The sequence below is a fragment of the Marmota flaviventris genome, chromosome 9 (assembly GCF_047511675.1).
Source record: "Marmota flaviventris isolate mMarFla1 chromosome 9, mMarFla1.hap1, whole genome shotgun sequence".
NCBI classification, from domain to species: domain Eukaryota; kingdom Metazoa; phylum Chordata; class Mammalia; order Rodentia; family Sciuridae; genus Marmota; species Marmota flaviventris.
Window position 1 is genome coordinate 16,574,759 of NC_092506.1, and position 20,597 is coordinate 16,595,355.

At 33.7% G+C, this 20,597-nt stretch overlaps 2 protein-coding genes and 1 pseudogene across 2 annotated transcripts; 1 reads left to right on the forward strand and 2 right to left on the reverse strand.

Moving 5' to 3' along the window:
• Nucleotides 1-4,002: 4,002 nt before the first annotated feature.
• Nucleotides 4,003-4,805, forward strand: LOC139706962 (olfactory receptor 5AP2-like; annotated as a pseudogene).
• A 3,945-nt stretch (nt 4,806-8,750) lies between these two features.
• Nucleotides 8,751-9,689, reverse strand: LOC114083936 (olfactory receptor-like protein OLF2). The gene has a single exon (XM_027925160.2). The coding sequence runs from the start codon at nt 9,687-9,689 to the stop codon at nt 8,751-8,753; it is 939 nt and encodes a 312-aa protein (XP_027780961.2).
• A 6,930-nt stretch (nt 9,690-16,619) lies between these two features.
• LOC114079356 (olfactory receptor 5W2-like) lies at nt 16,620-17,552 on the reverse strand. The gene has a single exon (XM_027920593.2). It carries the CDS (start codon nt 17,550-17,552, stop codon nt 16,620-16,622), a length of 933 nt encoding a protein of 310 aa, XP_027776394.2.
• Between the last annotated feature and the right edge of the window lie 3,045 nt (nt 17,553-20,597).

Here is a 20,597-nt window from a genome sequence, read left to right on the forward strand (position 1 = left end):
ATAAATTTAAGACTTTAGCGATATTTTTTTTTGTATTCTCTATAATCAGTGCTAAAAGATTTAACAGAGTTAATTGCTTACTAAATATTTTTGGCTATTTTAGAGAACATTGATCAAAAGTTAAAAGTATAATGTATCTGAAGGAATTTTACACATATAGCTTACATGTATTAGAATGATTCACTCAAATATTGTACACAAATAACAATCTTCCTAATAAACAGTTACAAATGTTTTGTAAAAGTGATTTCACTTCCTACTATTCATACTAATTCTTTGCTAACTTGCTTAATACTGGAAGAGTGAATTTATTACGCTCCAAATATCACATAGCAAGAGATTGTTCATATTTCTTGAACCTTGGTGTACTACTGCAGTGTTTGATTTGATTAAGCTACCTCTAAAGGACCCAGAGCCAACTCCTGCTTCTATATTGGTCTGATTGAAATGTCTGTCTTTCTTCTATATAGGTGATATTCAAGTATTTGTTATGTTTATGCACAGTAAAAATAAAAGGAGATCACACACATAGTCGCTATTTATTTAAATTGTTAAGTTAAATGTTAAGCTAGGTTGTGAAGAATTTAAGAATTTCTGCAATGATAGTTTTCATAGATTAAAGATAGATGCATTTTCTTAGAAACACAGTGTCCATTTAGCCTCCCTTCAAAATTTTGTTGTCATTAATTCCTCTGAGCAACAAAACATAGAAGTCATTCTAGGTTGTACTATTTCCAGTCTTTAAGAAATTATAGAGGTAGTCCAAGCTGTTACCTAATAAGCTAAGCTATCAATGTGAATCAATCCGAGACTACATGGGGGAGTGCAAGAGGATCAGATGAACCTTTCTTTCTAGAGATATTCACATGCTTATGTCACTTTGTGACACTCTTTCACCTAGCCCAGCTGGTTCCTGAATACCACAGTGTGACCTCAGTCATTGGGAAGAGCAGCAGAATAATGACAGTGGTTATTTTGAGCCCTATGTTCTAGTTCTTTATATAGCAAAAGTTAACTAGAGCAATGTGGAGAGAATATAATTAGATATGTGTTTTTTCAGAAAGCACTTGTTTTTAATATTAGACACTATATCTGTATATACACATAGTCTGGTATATATGCATTGGTTTATGTAGATATGCATGTGTCTGTTTTCTCACAGTCTGAAGAAAGCATTTGACAAAATTAGATCTGACAAAGGACTTGTAGTCAGAATATGAAGGACTCACAGGAATAATAAGACAATAATAACCAACAGTATAAAAAATGGAGAAGAAGTTTCAGTAGAAACTTCCCCAAAGAAAATCTCTGGATGAAAAATTAATGTATGAGAAGATGAACAGCAGCTGTAGTTATTGGGGAAGTGATAATTAAAGCCAAAATGAGATATCATGACATAACTGCAATAATACATAAGCTAAAATTTTAAAGAATCATATGTACTGTTAATAAAGATATTGTGAAATATGAACTTTCATGAACTTCAGGTGGAAAGGTATAATGTTGCATTTTGGAATACATGTGGGCAATTTCTATGAAAGTTACACAGACTTGAACAGCAATACAACTATTTAATTCCTGTGTATTCCTTATACTTAGGTATAAGTCAAGCCCCATCTTCATACAATGTTTTCTTAATGGGTGTTTATAGCTGCTATATTTCTAATAACAAAAACATTGGGAATAACTGAAATATATCAATGTGAGTGGTTGCACAAATTGTAGCATATTCCTGTACAAGAAATATACACATAAATAAAAAGGATAAATTAGAGAAACATGCAATATTTGGATGAATCTCAAAATAATTGTGATGTTTGGGGAAAAAACACACTTGAGAGAATATATAATGTATAATTCCACTTATAAAAATTATATCAGAATAAAATCTAATCTATACTAACAAAGTATGTATCAATGCAAAATGCTTATAAAATGTGTGTGGTTTCCTGAGGTGATATGAAAAGAACAGATGAAAAAAAGTGGTACAAGGAAATTTTGGGTGGTGATTGATTTTTTCCTTGTCTTATTGTACTCATATTTAAAACAAGTATATATGGCAGAAAGAAAACTGAAAGGAAAGACTAGTGAATGGGACTGATTAATATCTTTATATTCATCCAATCATCTCATTTCATTCTTTTAATGGAATCTTTTAGAAATCTGGTAGCCTGTACTACACTCAATTATTTGGCTAATTATTTATTTTGATTTATTTTAATTTTTTTAATTTATTTTATTTATTTTAATTATTTATTTTGATTTATCTGAAAATTATTCAAATACTTGTTGTTTAGTTTCCTCACCAAAAACAATTGATCTAAAAAATTCATAAGAAAATTTACAGCAGTAAAAGATGGTAAATGAATTCCAAATGCAAGTTATGAAAAGCTATAAGAATTAGAAAAGATATGAAATGATAGCTATGTGAACCTACTTTCTATAGTAATCATTTTACTACCTAAAGGTTTCTGGTAACATCATATATACATAATGAAATTTATTTTAAAAATTAATCTGAAATTTTTTTCTAAATTTGCATTAACAGGGAACATGGATGTGATTTTCAGAGACATTTAGTTTCCATTAATAGTCTTAATGAATGTAATAATGTAAAAATATACAGTTTCAAATTTAGAGCAGGTACTATTTTCAGGTACTATGTTCCAATAAATTGAAAAATATGTAAGAAATGGATAAATTTCTAGACACGTGTGATTCACCAAAACTCACCAAAGAGAACAAAGAGGATATAGAAAACCTAAAGAGACCAATAAAAATGATGGATTTATTAGCTGAATTTTACTAGTTGATTAAAGAATTAATTTCAAGTCTCCTTAAATTAGTCCATGAAATTGAGAGAAAAGGAATGCTTCCAAAAACATTCTAGGAAGCCTGTATCACCCTGATTAAAAAACTGAATAAGAACACTTTAAGAAAACTATAAACAAACATATTTGATGAATATAGATGCAAAAATCCTCAATAAAATATTAGAAAAGAGAAAGAGACTTCCCCAACACATTTGTTATGGTTTAGATGTGGGGTGTCTGACCTAACTTGTATGAGACAATGCAAGAAAAGATTAGAGGTGGGAAATTGGGTTATAAGAGCCTTAATTTCATTCATTAGTCCATTAATCAACTAATAGTAATTAACTGGGTGGTAACTATAGGCAGGCAGGGTGTATCTGGAACAGGCACGCCATTGGGAGCATGCCTTTAGGGTATATACTTTGTCTCTGGTGAGCAGAGCTTAGTCTTTCTCTGCTTTCTTGTGGTCAGGTCCTGACTGCTTTCCCCTACCATGCAGAGCAGCCATTAGCCATCTATGGACTGAGACCTCTGAAACTGTATTAAAGAAACTTCTACTCCTCTAAAATTGTTCTTGTCAGGTCTTTTGGTTACAGCAGCGAAAAAGCTTACTAAACCAACATTAAAAAAAAATCATACACCATAATCAAGTTGACTGCAGCCCAGAGGTGCAATACAATGCTGGCTCAATGTAAGCAAATCAATAAATGCCATACTCCACACAAATAGAAACAAGGACAAAAAAAGAAAGAAAAAGAAAAAAAAAAAAACAGGATAATCTCAATAGATTGACAAAATATATCCAATCCACTATTTATGATAAAAACCTTGAAGAAAGTAGGGATAGAAGAAACTTGCCTGAATACAATAAAGGCTATGCATAACAAACACAAAGTCAACATCATATTAAATGGGGAAAAATGTAAACTATTTTCTCTAAAATTGGGAACAAGTTAAGAATAGCCACTCTCATATTCCTATTCAATATAGGAGTTGACATTTTAGAAAACTTACTCAAGATAAAGAAATAAAAGGAATACAGATAGGAAAGGTAGAAGTCAAATCATGTCTATTTGCAGGTTATTGATTCTGTAGTTAGAAGACTAAAAGTTTTACCAAAAGTTTCCAGGATATTACTAACACTTTCATCTTTGCTCTGTCATGGTTCCATCTAGGAGCACCCTAGATAATGAGGTGGGAAGATGACATATTGAAGATGGAAATCCTTCTCCTGGGATTCAGTGACCATCCAGAACTTCTGAGTCTTCTTTTTGCTGTGTTCTTTTCCACCTACTCTGTACCCTGATGGGGAATCTTGGAATGATTTTACTAATCACCACCAGTTCCCACTTGCCTGTCCCAATGTACCTTTTCATCTGCATACTGTTCTTTATTGGTGCATGTTACTCTTCTATCATTGCCCTTGAATTACTGTGGGCTTGATTTCTGATATGAAAACCATTTGTTTCACTAGCTATACTGCAGAGTTATAATTTTTCTGTTCAATCCTTCTTCTTGGCCACGTGGCTTATGACAGGTACATAGCAATCCGCAACCCACTGCTTAATACTATTATTATCTCCAAGAGGTCTGTTGCAACATTGTGCTCAGAGCACTTTGTTGGTGTGTGGGGGATTCAATTCTGACACTGGCATGTTTGACATCATTCTTGTGGTCTTTGCTAGCTTGGTAGAGGCAGTCTGTTTTCTAATAGTTCTCCTCTCCTGTTCCTGCATTTTGGCAGCCATCCTTAGAACAGATTCAGCAGAGGCCAAAAGGAAAGGCTTCTCCTCCTGTACTTCCCACCTAATAGTGGCCACTCTCTACCATGGCTCCCTGATCTTCATTTATTTGTGGCCCAGGACAGGTCATTCACTGGATATTAACAAAGTGACCTCTGTGTTTTATAAGTTGATTATCCCTATGCTGAAGCCCTTAATATAAAATCTAAGGAACAAAGATGCAAATAATTCCTATAAAAATAATCATTAAGATTACTCTCCTTTGATAAAAGGAATCAGTCTTGTAATTTTCACACATACCTATTCTTTGACATTTTTTCTGTCTGTTGCAAATGTCAATTTAATAAGGATATTTCTCTAATCTGTGGATAATGAAAGTTCCACAAAAGAAAAGGCCAGAGCCCAACAGTGGAGCTAGACTCTCATTTTATTTATATCATCACTATCTGTTATTTCACAGTTGAAATTTTTAATATTTATTTCAGGTGAAGATTTACCTTTTCTTACACTCTTGTGTCTATTATTCTAACACATTTTCTGTTCTTACTATTTAACTTTTTTCACAATTTCTGTCAAAAATGAAAAAGTGACTGAAACAAAAATGATGCTCCTTTTGTGAAAGACAATTAATGACCGTAACAAAGATTATTTGCCAATTAATTTTGATTTTCATGTAAATATGTGTTTACCTATCCAAATTTCACTCATTCTAAAAAGACTCATTATATATTGTTGTCAAAATTTTATTCTGAATCCTCCTTTACAATCACAGGGTAGTTTGTACTCTAAATCATATAAGAATCATAGGTGTACTTCTTTGAGTACTCTATTCTCATTATTTTGTGTCTTAAAGTTATTTATGTCTGTGTTCTATTTTCCTACAAAATTATTTATTAATTTTGATTCATTGCTTTTTATCTTTTGCATTTGTATCACAGTGTCTTCCCAGTGAATATTCTGAGTAAATTTTATGAAATATATACAGGTTTACTATTGATTGTTTTCAGTTCTTATCATATACATCTGACTTGCAAAAAAATAGTTATTTCTTTTACAATATTTTTGGTTTATTCTCCACAGTGGTACAATATATGCTTGGATAACCATTACAAGTTATTATCAAGTAGGATGTCTAAAAAATAGGTAAATTTTTAGCAAATTTCTGTATATAGAATATGATAAAGTCTGGTTCTTAGACTGTTTCCTCAAAAGTCTAATGGGTCTGAAGTTTCTTGATCTATGAAGTACAAAGAAAAAGTTTCTGAGGGATGCTGTACTGTTAGGGTCAGGACTGGGAACTGAAGCCTGGAACTGGTGGTTTATGGCTTAGTTGACTACTGGAAATGACCTTTATAAAAGTGTGAATGAAAATTCAAGAAAAAAAAGTTAAATCTGAAGATGAGGTTAAATAATTAGAAAGTGGATAAGCTAAGAGGAAGACTTTCTGACAGGGGAAATGTATGATGGATTGTAACTTACGGCCACAGTTTTACTCACTACAGTGAGATGCATTTTTGTAAAAAATAATTCATCCATAAAGATCAGTAAGACTATGGCATTTTGAGACTGAAGAGAACTAAGCACTTCAACCTGAGTCCTTAGCAGTAAATATTCTTTGAAATGCATGGATGTGTCACAGTAAATGACTATTGATTCTTCATAGCTGCCATTTCAGCAACAGCCTTTAGGATCAGCCCCACAGGGTATAACATAGAATGAATTGCTCTGGGATTAATTATCTAAATTTCTTGGAAATGTGGAGTCTGGGACTGGATTCCTTAATGCAGTTTTTGGCCCCTGATCTAAGCAGGATAGAAATGTGCTTGGCAGATGGTCAGCAGAGGTAGCCATGGACAGCCTCTACTCAGTTTTAGCCAGGAGCAAAGGCAGAGTTAAGAAAAATAGGTCATGAGGAGGATACAGAGAGAGCCGCACACATGATGGAAACAAGACTCTGAAGCCGAATTCTGACCAGCTAAGGGAGCAGGCTCTATCCAGCACAGGAGACAGACCCTAGAGAACATCTCATGACGTGGTTCTATCAGCAACACCATCCTTTCTTGGAGCACTAGAAGATCAGTTCCTGAGCACTACTCAGTAGACACTTAGAGACTGTCTAGAATGATATCATATGTATGTCTACTACTATCTTTACATATGTAACTGATAAATATGAATATACAGATACAATCATAGAATGTGTATATAAAACCCCTGTTTAACAGATGAAAAATCTAAGACCTGAAAGTAGACACATAACCACCAAGTAATGAGAGCACAAAGATCTGAAACCAATACCTGGCTCACTTTAAGGTCCAAATTTTATTCTTAAACTCTCATGTTTTTATAATTTTTAACAATTAAAACAAAACAAAAAAGTCAAAAAATAAGGACTATTATATCTCTGTTTTTAAAAGAAAAGCTGACAAAAAATATATGAGAAACATGTAGCAAAAGGAATTCACAATGTGTTTGCTTTTTATACATGCCAATATATTTAATATGTTTTCAAAAAATTACATTGAGTTGGGAAACTGAGCAATGATTGAGAGCTCCTGATAAGTAATATATTCCATTAACAATAAGTGTGCTATCTGAGATTATAGAGACAAGCAGATATTTAAAAGATAGGACATTATTTTTTGTTTCTTTTAAATTATTCAGCCAGTAATACTAGACATACACCCTGAGAAAATTACATATTTTTTTAAAAATTGTTCCATTCCTATACATTATAGTTTTAGCACATCTTATAAGCAAAATGATGTATAAAAGTAGGGAAGAGAATTTGAATGAAAAACTTGCATAAACTCAATCTACCTTTTATAACAACAACCTGAAATAAGACAAATACTCTTGAAAGCTTGAAATTCTGTGATATTTTCCATCACCAGATTAACCAATGAGTGATAACATTTAGAACAACATTTGCTACCAATTAATTTAGCTATTAGAATATTTATAGTATTTTCTGATATTCAACCACTCTTAAATGACAATTATTAACATTGTTTATAATAGAGTTTCAGTTTATTTTAAAGACACAGAAAGAATCAGTATAAATCATCTAAAGGAAATAATAATGCTCTGTTGTTGTTGTTTTTTTTTTTTCCCAGAGAGCCTATATTTAATTCTTCTTCCTTACAACTTAAACTGTACCAATTGGTCATTACCATTGTGATAATTTTAACTAACAATAATATATTATAAAATGCTATGAACCCACTGAGACAGAAGGAGGCTCCCTTTCCAGATGCCTTTGGAGAAGGTCCTGGTCTTAAATCTCTGGCTTCCAGCTGTGCATCACCACATCTGTCCTCTAGTCTGAGGGCAAAAAGGGATGTCCACTCCTATGCCCAGACTTCAAGGGGAACAAAAGGCTGGAGTTTCTGGTGCAGGGGTTATTACTGCTAATTGAGGCAGGCTGAAGAAGTGTGGATGTGAAGTAAAAAGTTCTGTACATTAAATGCCCTCTTTTGCTGATAATTTCCTTCAGTTTAAGCAGAAGGCAAGATGTGTGAAGAGATTTGCTCTAAAACAATATAGTTCATGAAAAGTGAGGAAGGGATAACATTTAAATTTACAAATACTCCTTTTTGCATTTATTTTGCAGGAGACACTGCTTGGTTTATTCAGTAACTGTTTTCAAAAGGCTCTCTGAAGCCAAACATCCCAAACAACAGAGCCAAAAATAATGGGAAATGAACCAGACAAGAACACTGCCTTAATAAACTGTGTCTAGTTTGCTCCCTCTTTTTCACTCTTAAGTATTTATTTACTATTTAGTTATTCCAAGTGTTATGATGGAAAGTTATAGAAAGACATTAATGCTGAGGAAGGAAAAACAAAGACTGGGTTTTACTCTCTCAATTTTCTTCCAGTGAGCAAGCTATGTCCACTAAACCCATATTTGAAGTTGAAAGCTTAAGGAGGGTGTGTTGAATTAGCAAGGCATCTTTCTGGCTCAAACATCAACAAGGTGGGAGACATAAAGGACCCTTTATGCAAAACACCTCAGTGATGTTCTTTTGCTCTTCACTTAAAACAGGAAGACCAATAATTACAGCTACTTAATCTCAATTTCGTCACAATAGAAACTATTGGAAAATATTTCGAAAGTTGTATCAGTAAGAAACTATGCATTTATGTTTTATTCTCAAAATCTGTTGATGTTTTCTGGGTGTGAAACATGAATTCACCCAGAACACAAGTTAGTGCTGATAGCTTTGCTCAGAGCACCCTTTACATCCTTATTTCTTAAGCTGTAGATCAGCGGGTTCAACATGGGGATAACAACTGTGTAGAAAACAGAGGCCATTTTATCTCTGTCCATTGAGTAACTCGAGCTGGGTCGAAAATACATGAACAGGAGTGTGCCATGAAATATGGCCACAGCTATAAGGTGAGAGGCGCATGTGGAGAAGGCTTTGCGTCTGCCCTCAGCTGAGTTCATCCTAAAGATAGTCGTGATGATGTAGCTGTAGGAGAGGAGGACAGTGACAATGCTGAGTCCTACAACACAGCCAATGAAGGTGAACATCACTATCTCGTTGATGGAGGTATCTGAGCAAGAGAGGGCTAGCAAGGGTGGGTTGTCACAGAAAAAGTGATTGATGACATTTGAATTGCAGAAGGACAATCGAAATGTCAAGCAAGTGTGGATTGCTGAATCTACCAAGCCTACAAGGTAGGCAATTGCCAATAGCTGGGTACAGATCCTCCTGGACATTGCGATTGTATAAAGAAGTGGATTGCAGATGGCAACATATTGATCATAGGCCATGACAGCCAACATGAGACATTCCACATCTGCAAAGGCACCAAAAAAATACATTTGGATGGCACATAAATCATATGGAATCCTCTTTTCCTCAGATAAGAAATCAGCCAGCATCTTTGGAGAGACAGTGGAAGAATAGCAGATGTCACAGAAAGACAGATTGCTCAGGAAATAATACATGGGTGTGTGAAGTCTGGGGTCTACCTTGATCAGCAAGATCATCCCTAGATTGGCAATCAAGGTTATGCCATAAACAAGGAAGAAGAACACATAGAGCCCCCTTTGCACATCCTGTCTGCCAGATAGTCCCAAGAAGATGAACTCAGTAAACAGAGTGAAGTTCTCAACTGCCATTGTTCAGATCTGGAAATTCCTGTATATGTAAAAACAAAGTGAAAGTGGAGGTCATCACAGTCTTTCCTTAGTACTAGTTAATCTCCTGGCTCACTCTATCTTCTTTCTCTCTCTCCCTCCCTCCCCCCTCCCTCCCTCCCTCCCTCCCTTCCTTCCTTCCTTCCTTCCTTCCTTCCTTCCTTCCTTCCTTCCTTCTTTCCGGTAATCATAGAAGAAAGAATGCTACATTTCTTTAAGATAAGTTTTCTCTACTGGAAATATTCCATTTTAATGTAAATCAAGAGAATAATGGTACCTCTTATAATTATCTTACTCTGTACAAAGTTTATAACATTCTTTCATCTAAATTATGCCTGGTGTTTATGAAAATCTATGTAGTCCTTGGAAATAAGTTATTATCTCTTTCTATAGATTAATAAGTTGATGTACTTATAATTTAATGTAATAGTTCCTACAATCAGTTGGTCCAGATATTCACATTTTCTGAGGAGACTGTTGTTGATTTCAAATTTGTAGAAAACTCTTCATCATGTAAGAAAGAATTTTAGTTATGTGAAAATGGAAATAAAGTATATATCCCATTCTTGTTCCCTCATTATCTTGGATACCTGGGCAAGTAGCAATTAGCCTTACATTAGCTTTCTACGTCTCCTTTAACTTCTTAGTGCTATTTAGCTGCTATCATATGTCTATATGCTATTGTCACTGGGAAGAAGATAGTGTGTAGATGGGGACTCACTAGGGTAGGAAGATTAGTTGTTTCAGGAGAAGTAGATAGTCTGGGCTTCATGACCAGTAAACTAACATAGGTAAAAGAAAACATGCCAGAGTGCACCATTTTTCCCTTTGAAAGTGGCTATGCTCTGGCTGAGATTCTAAAGGCATTGTGAACTTAATTGCAGAGACATTGGTAGGGTAGGTAACATAAAGGCAAGAAAGCACTGTAGTTTACTAGATGAGTCCTTTCAATTAACTAGAATTCACATGATCTGTTCACTACAGTTCATATGATGAAAGTAATACATGATGAATATCTTATTTGTTCACTGTCTCATATCCTCAGAGAGATTTGTCTCTGAACTGTGTCTCCCCAAAGCTGTTGTATTGTTTTTTTTTTTATTTTCATTGTTCCCTGTTTCTGTTTTATACCAATGAATTCTGCTAATTTTTATTTAAAAGGCCAATGGAATTCTAGGTCCCACTGTCATTTGGTCGAAACTAATTGTACATCTTATAATAACATTCCTGTGACCTTAGAGCAGTGCAGATATAAGAAAAGTGGAATTGAAGGTAAATGAAGAAAAATGAAGAAGTTGAAACCTTACCAGGAGTACAATGGTCAATGTGCAGGTCTCTGTATCTCAGCATAAGCTCTTTTAAATATTTACCACTATATAAAGATCTCTAAAAGCAGTGATTTTCTTTGTAATATTAAAAGATTTTAAAATACATAAAGTGTAGGTAAGAGGTTAAATGACAAATGATATCAGTACCTCTATACCATGATAGCATTTAGTGTATTCTCTACTATCTTTGTATTATTTAAAATGCTAAATAAGTAAAGTAATTAAAGTAAATGTTTGCATCAAGTTTCATAGTATTCTTTTGTTATATAACAATTTTATTTCAAAAGTATTTCAAAAAACTAAAGCAATATACAAGTCAGAACAAAAGTAAAATAAAAATAAATTAGGACCTATTTCAGAGCTATTGACCTGGTAACTGGATGCACCTATACCTTCCCAAGAATAGTCATTGTCTTAAGATTGCCCGGGATTTTAAACATCTCTGTGTTTGACCCCTGGGTGCTGAGCACTTGATCCCTTGGGAATAAGTTTAGCATCTGATATTTTAAACAAGTAAGGTAAACGGGGAAAAAATGCAAACTTGTATTTATTTTTTTTTAAATATCTTACTTTTTTATCCAGTTTAATTCCTAATATCATGTCATGAATTACTAAAGTGACTGCAGTCAACCAGCATTCCATACCTCAGTGTGCCAGTTTATTTGTTTTAATGACATAAATGTAAAACAAATGAATCTCAAATGCTTATATAGACACACATGCACAAATACTCTTCATCAAACACATTCAAAAGATAGTTTGATGCAGGGTGTGGTGGCGCACTCCTGTAATCCCAGTGGCTTGGAAGGCTGAGACAGGAGGATCATGAGTTTAAAGCCAGCCTCAACAAAAGCAAGGCACTAAGTAACTCAGTGAGACCTTGTCTCTAAATAAAATACAAAATAGAGTTGAGTATGCATCTCAGTGGCAAGTGCCCCTGAGTTTAGTCCCTGGTACCTAAAAAAAATTAATAAAGAAATAATTTTACAAAGGGAGCAAAAATGAACAGTTTTCACACTGTCTTGTGATAATTAGGTTTTGTTTTCTATACTCAGGGGTTCTCATCTTCAACAAAAATAATGTCAGAATAAACATACTTTGCATACTAATAAATATTGTGATATTATGCTTTTCTTTCTATTTGCATACATTAATTTATTTAATCTCTTTATTAATGGTCATTTTTTCTTGTATCTAATTTTCAAATCATAACACATCTACTCATAAGTAAAATTATGCATATATAATTTATCATGTGCAAAGGTTATTTTTAAACACATATTCTAAGAAATACCCTATAAGAACAATTAGATTTCACCTTCAAAAGAAAATTTAGACTTCTCAACCTAGTCAGGCATTTTACATTATTTAATTATCACCACAGATTGTCATATATATTAGGCACTAAGTTGTCTAAAACTAATAAGTGATAAGTCAACTTATAGAGTATTGTAGGCATTATTTCACTGAATTCATAGAAATTTCTCATGTTAGATTACTGAAAGAAGCACAAGCATAATTTACTATGTGATATTCAAATGTCTTTGGTTGACGATTTTAAGAAAGTGTGTAGTGACCATGTATATTAACTATATAATGTAAATCTTAATGTAGTTCATGCAATTGCCACAAGTCCTAAGTATGATGAATGTGAAAAATTGCAAAACAATAAGGGGTACAAGAAGTGCAACAGGTTATGCATACTAATGCTTTAAGTAGTTTCACTTTCCCTCTACAGCCCAACTTGAAGTAATGGTTGTAGGTTTTGTGGTGGTCATTTTTGTTTGTCTTGTTTGTTGATATGGAGCATTTCTTTTGCTTTCTAGAAAGCTAGAATACTCATCAGGTGAAGTTCTGTCACATCTGAGTATTTTAGTCTTTGGAAAAGTGATTCTTAGTGATAATTTTTAATGTCTCTTGATATTTCATTTTTTGAATGATGATTTCAACAGTAAAATACCAAATGTATTCCTCTGAGAGATACTATTGAGACAAAAAGCAAATCTAAATAATTGCCAGTAATTTTCCACCAGGTTAGCTCAAGAATGTAATATTTTGTGTTACTCAAGAGCTTTATTAATTCTCTGGTGTACATTTGGAGGAGACATTCAAGGGTATGTGTTTTTCTGATTTCTTTTCAAATTCATTATTTTTTTCACTCCTAGTTCTTCCCTATCTGCAGTGATGGCTCACTTTCCTCAGTGTAGAGTCTGGGAAGAATGCAACCTTTAGCTTCATGAACATGGCAGCCCCTCCAGGCTCTGTGGTCCTACTTCTACTTCCCATCAATACAGGAGAACCAGTAATATACTAATATGTTGCTGAAAAACGGTTAATCCAAATTATGTCACAAAGAATTTGTGTATTAATAGAGAGTGGCTCAAAAATAAACAGCATCAAGAGTAACTTCAGAAATGGAAATGGAAATGGTCATGTACCAACACCTAGACAACAAAACAGAGCAGAATCAGCATTTCAGACAGTATCTCCAGGTCCTATCCATAAATTGCTATTCAAAATACTAGCTTCATTTTGGATGTTTTAAAAGCCCTATAAAAGTGAAATAATTCCGTTTGTATTCCTAAATGGCAGGATTCTTTAATTCTTTTTATGTTAAATTACTCTATTCTTTTGTATGTGGTGATAGTTTATTTGTTTTCAATGTGCAGCAGCATCTTAACAAATAAACACACCATCCATTATTAATCAAATTGCAAACACTTCTACTGTGATCATTTTTGCATAAGTGTGATTGTGCATCGTGCATTCAATCTATTGGGTGTAAAATAAGGAAGAGCATTTTGGGGTAATAAGGTATGTGTATGTTCAGTTATAAAAGACACTGCCAACTAATTTTCCAGTTGAAACTGTTATGACTCCTACTGTCACTAAAAGCTGTAGTTGTTATATATCTTCACAAATGTCTGAAATTAACATCATGAATCATTTTCATTTGATTATTTCATTGGATAAGTTAGAGTTATATAGTTTTAATTTTTATTCATCTGAGGTCTAGTAGTCTTAAAACCACTTGAGTGATGTGATTGTAAGTCTAAATGCAGAAATGAAAATCAGTTAAAGAGACTTTGGTTAAAAATGCATCTGAATTTTCACAATTCACATTTTCAGCTGATACCAGTGGTCATTGTCCATTTAGGCCATATTACCAGGAGTTACCATGTAGTTCTTTTGTGCAAGTTGAAGTGACTTATCATTTTTATTATTATTATTTTGATATTTAAAATATCTCTAATAGTCATGATAGGTTTAGATGGCAGCAACACCACAGATATATTGAGGAAAACTGGAGTCCACTGTAAACTACCTCATAGATGATCTGCCAACCCCCCTCCCCCACTTTTTTAAAATAAAGAGGTGACTGGTGTCTATTGAGGAAGAGTAACTTGATAAATTCTACCTCATAAAATGTTGATGTCTACCTCATAAAATGTTGAGGGAAAGAATGAAATAGGAGGCAGAGAAAGAAAGGAGCCCTGGGCAAAATGTAGTACAAGAGCATGTCCTCAGTTGTATCCTTCCTCCTATTATGTCCTCCTGCCAACAGTTACTACCTACGAGTCAGCTAAAATTATTCATCTATCAAATGGATTAATCTACTGATAACATTGCAGCCCTAATCACTATCTAAAAAGCCTTCTGAACCTCTCTGCTTTGGTATCATGTTTTCAAGACATCAGTTTTTTAGGATGATGTTTTTTATTCAAACCATAACAACATTCATGTATCTTAGCTTGTATACTTTTATCAGATAACAATATCGTATAGTTTTGTGTATTTCTTCTAACATGTGACTGTATACCCATTTCCTCACCTACCTTCTTCCAGTTTTGTGGTATAATAAACATCAGCAGAGTCCAATGGAGTAACTAAACATCAGTGAAGTACAGAAACAATATTTTTACTTCCTGTTTAATTAATTTTGATGCCTTTTTTGATTCATTATCCTAGAATCCACAGTTTTATTTACTTTCTTCCAAACTATAAAATAGGTATTTAAGGCACATACCACAATGTCAGTTAAATTTAATTTAATATCTAATAGGTTCTCAAAACGCTATCACATAGGTTGATTTTTTTTTGTGGGAGGGGGGCACCTGGGATTAAGCCTAGAGACACTTAACCACAGATTAACCACTGAGCCACATCTTTTTATTGTTTTTTACTTTGAGACTGGGTTGCACTAAATTGCTTAGGGCTTCACAAATTTCCTGCAACTAATCTGCCTCAGCCTTCCCAGTCACTGGGATTGCCTTAGGTTGATTTTTTGTTGTTGTTGTTGTTGTTTGTTTGTTTGTTTTTCCCATTTTGTGTCTTAGTCATGGAGTAGTGCTAGAGTGACAGGAACAAACCATGCTGTCCTTAAGCAGAGAATCTTCACTGTCTCCTAAGGAAGGTGATAGTTTAATGAACAGACTGATGAATGGATCGATGCCTGTAGGAGAGATAATTTATGAATTACAAGATGTACTTAGGGCTGAGAAAGGGAAGAAGAGAACCTCAGTGTAAGTGACTGAGTGGAGTATTTTAGCACAAAACCCTTATCTTTGCAAGTTTGTTTTCCTTAATTTTATTTACATATAGTTGACATGAAATTTTACAAATATACGGGTATGATGTGAGGCTGAGTCATATGCTTACAATGTAATGACAAAATCAGAGCCATGAGTATATTTGACATATATTTTCTTTGAGGCTTAGCACTAAAACCCACTTTTTCTATTTATTTTTAAGTATACAGTACATTTACTTGACTATAGTAACCTTAGTATAACATAAGAAATCATGGTTACAATGGAAATCCAAGAAATTAGTAGAAGGAGAAAGAAAAGCAAAACAAAGATAGTGTAAAAATATACAAATGATCCAAATAGATACTGCTCAAAAAAATAAAATAAAAAAGACATAAAAATTGCCAATAAGTAATGACAACCTGTTCAGCACCACACATCATTAGGGGAATACAAATGAAAACATGTTTCTTTTTATTCCTCAGTGTGGACTTCCTTATCTGTAAAAGCCAGTGCTCCTATCTGCCTAGGATCTCTAATTCTCATCCCCATCTAGAATCTTTTCTTCTCCCCATCACCCCACCAGTGTATGTCTATTGATTGTTCTTTTCTAAAACTAAAAGTCCTCATTTCCAAGAGTATTTTCTTCTTTGCAGTATAGATTTTTGACATTTTGCTTCTTCTTAGGATCCTTTACTTTTTGGCATTATGGTGTTACAAAGTTTGTTGTAAATTATACATGCCTAATCAATCAATGTTGTGAATTTCCAATACATTATAGGATTTATTAACATAAATAATTAGTTATACTTACTAAAGGCACAATAACTAGTAGAAAAATAAAAATTGTGCATAAAATATACACCAAAAAAGCCCCTCCCCCCCCCACAAAAAAAAAATCACCTCTGGCACACTAACAAAGAGACCAGAAAGTTTATTTTTATTTTTATTTTTTTTAAGAAATAAAGAGTACCATATTTTGGCATCCCACCATGAAGTACAGAACATTTCATGAATATATATATTTGTGTGTCAATGTATATCAATAACATATACTAAAACAAAATTTTATTTTTCAGTTTTTGTAGGGCCTCTTTCACATCCTTGTTACGTAGGCTATAAATCAGAGGGTTCAACATAGGAATAAAAAGGGTATAAAACAGTGAAGTGATTTTGTCTTGATCTAGAGAGTAGGAAGAACTTGGCCGGAAATACATGAAAAGCATGGTGCCTTGGAAAATCGAAACAGCAGTTAGATGGGAGGCACAGGTGGAGAAAGCTTTGAGCCTCCCCTTAGCAGAGCGGATCTTTAAGACTGATGAGATGATGTAGCCATAAGAGACCAGGACTCCACAAATGGTACTCAGTTCAATGAAACCAAAAATGGTGAAGATCACTAACACATTGACCTGTGTGTCTGAGCAGGATATGGATAGGACAGGAGGAATATCACAGAAGAAATGATTAATCTCATTAGACCCACAGAAACACAAGTGGAATGTCAAAGACGTATGTATCAAAGCATCTGTCAGGCCCACCAGGTAAACCCCGACCAGCAGTTGGGAGCACACCTTGCTGGACATGTCTATTGCATAGCTCAAGGGCCTGCTGATGGCCTTGTACCTATCAAAGGCCATCACTGCCAGCAGCATGCACTCAGTATCTATGAAGATACAGACAATGAAGAATTGCAGAGCACAACCAAGGAAGGGAATTGATTTGTTCTTGGCAAATATGTCCACCAGCATCTTGGGTCCAACTGCTGTAGAATAGCAGAGATCAGAGAATGAAAGGTGGCTCAGGAAGAAGTACATTGGAGTGTGAAGCTGGGAGTCTGTTCTGATTAAAATGATCATTCCAAGATTTGTGAGGAGGCTAATGAGGTAAACAACTAGAAATGCAGTGAACAGAACAACTTTCATTTCGGGGTTATCAGTGATTCCCAAGAGAAAAAATTCAGTTAATGAGGAGCAGTTTCCAGGATCCATTCTTCTTCATTCTTCTCCTACACTATTAGAAAATTCATCAGGTTAAGATCCAATGTTTTCTGAATAGCCAAAACAATAACATCTATAAGACAAAATGAAATTTCTTTCTGTAAGTTATTTTCTGTACAATCAGAAAATGTCCCAGACATTTAAAGTTATTATCATATGAAAACAAATTATTTTTTTTAGAATTGGAAGTTGATAAGCTTTTGTTGTTAATATTTATATAAATCCTGAGATATGTTCCTCTCTGAGCGTCTATCATTCATTCAGTGGATGGTAATAAACTAACATGGTTTTAGTTATAAAATGATATAAAGGAAATACCAAATTTAGAGACAGAAGCCACAAAAGACTGAATATCCAATAACTTCCACAAAGGTATGACATTTATTATATTGTTCAAGAAGCAGGATTGATTTAATTACTAATAGTGATATACCATAAAGTTAATAAAATCATTATGATGACTTTTTTGGTGGTTTTAGGGTTTTTTGTAAAATAAAGCACATTTTATGGAACTAGTCTATCACACATCATCACTGATTTACCAATATCGAATAAATACTTTGTATAACTGACCTGGTTCCAAAGGAAAAGACCCTTGAAAAGCCAAAAAGTAGTGATAAAAAGAAGTAGGAGCAACACAACACAACAAATGTTTGTCTTAAATTTGGCTGTTAATTGAGTTTTTCTTTTTTTTTTTTAATTTTTTTAGTTGTCAATAGACCTTTTTTTTTAGAGAGAGAGAGAGAGAGAGAGAGAGAGAGAGAGAGAGAGAGAATTTTTTTTTAATATTTATTTTTTAGTTTTCGGCGGACACAACATCTTTGTTTGTATGTGGTGCTGAGGATCCAACCCGGGCTGCACGCATGCCAGGTGAGCGCTCTACCGCTTGAGCCACATCCCCAGCCCCAAATTGAGTTTTTCTTTAAAGTGAAAATAGAAAAACAGTAAATATTTTAGAGTCAGGCTTCTGTTTCTTGTGTTTAGTATGTGCTTATATATGCAACATGGTGGGGTGTCTGTCTATCTGCTTATATGTGAAAACTGGAATCTGGGCACTCATATATTAGCTCTTCTAGACATCAATAACATGACATGTGATCCACTAGGGCTTCAATTTACATATATTGGTATTTATAATGTGCTACCTCTATTATTATTTGGTTAAGCTAGTTCAGACTTTAAATTTACCTGCACCATATCGCTTGCAGAATGATTTTAACAGGAATGGGTTACTAATGAATTTTGATGAAAACAAATAAGCAAGTAACACATCTACTATCCTTACACAAATGACAAATGAATGCAGTGGCATTTACAGAGCTCTAACATGAAAATATCATTGGCAATATTTAACTGAGTAATAAGGAATAAAATCTTTCATTGAAACATTCCTCAATACTTGATTTCTGATTTTTCCAAACCAGGCAGGAATTTCTGTTTCCTTTCTTTTTCAATTAGACATTCAGAAACTTACCTGAATAAGAAAGTCTTTCTGTCCTTATCTCTGGTACGTGAATGCTCAGTAGATCACATTGTATTTTAAACTAGTGACTGTTGGGACTTATATCTCTTAAGCATCTGTCCTCACTCCTTTGTATTATTCAAGCATGATTAATTAGATCCCTGGCTCAGTATTTTCACCTGGGATTTATTCAGCACAGGCTGAAATTTTAATGTAATTCTTTACCCTTCTCACAAATTGATCTATGTCAGAATTTATTTAGCAACATACTCCATGACAATCAGGATCACATGCATTTCTACTGAAGACAGACAGTTTTTAAAATTTTTAAATTTGTTTTAATTAGTTATACCTGACAGTAGAATACATACACTTTGATATATCATATATAGATGAGATATAATTTCTCATTTTTCTGAGTGTACATGTTGCAGAATCATATTGGTCATGTGGTCACATGTATACATACAGAAATAATGCCCTCTTCATTGTACTATATTTTCTAACCCACATCTCCTCTCCTATTCTTAATGATGTTCATGTCCCTTTCATTGGTCATCCTCCTCCTTCCATTTTTTTTTAAATAGTCTCCTTATACCAGGTTTAAAAATGTGCTCATCTCACATGCTATTTTCCAGTAATCAGTGTCTGATGCCTCTCCCAAATTTCATACCAACCACACTCAAGTCTATTGTTTTATGAATGCACAAACTTGACTGTACCTAGAATGCTCTCTTGTGTTTATATAATCATATATGAGGTCACTACATTCTCATAATCCCTAGTAGAGATTTAAGTAAAAAATAGACTTGTAAAGATGTGTTGTTAAATATGTTCAGGCTATTATGGTGGATATTCAACAAAGAGTAGAAATAGTCAACCTTTGAGGTCTGTTTCTACTAATATAGATAATACATACTGTATTTAAAAAAAAAAACAAGTTTGATGATACTTTCAAGAAGGAAGCCAACTTCTATTCTTTTCCAAAATAATATGTGTGTAATATTATGCATTGAAGTTCTTAGCTAATTGGGAGAACTGGAGTGTGAATTTTGTCTGTCCTTCAAAATCTTCCCTACGTCTACCAATAAAATGTTATATCTTCTCTCAAAGTTAGTTTACCATCTTGGTCTCTGACTTTGACTTCATTGGACTCTTGCTGGGACAAAGAGGTAAATTCTGCATTCAGATTTTTCTGACCATAATAATTTCTCTGCTCACCATTCTATGAATGGGTTTTTTAAGCATCTATGCACTCAGCAATGGACTTGTGAAGGCAAAACTTGTGAATTTAAATATAGATTATTGTGAATATTTTATGAAAAGCGATGTGCTCTTACATATTATGTAATTTATCTCTTTATATATTATCATATATATGAAACATTACTGTGTATTTCCCTAACAACTTCACTATACAGAAAGAAATTATGAGGTTCAGAAGTATTCAGGAAACTTCTGGAATCCATCAGCATCATGTTTGAGTATAAAGCTTGTGCTCTCAATAGATTTATAACTATAGTTTAATAGGAGAAAATATTTCCATCTTTGGAAAAAAAATTGTCTTGGCTTCT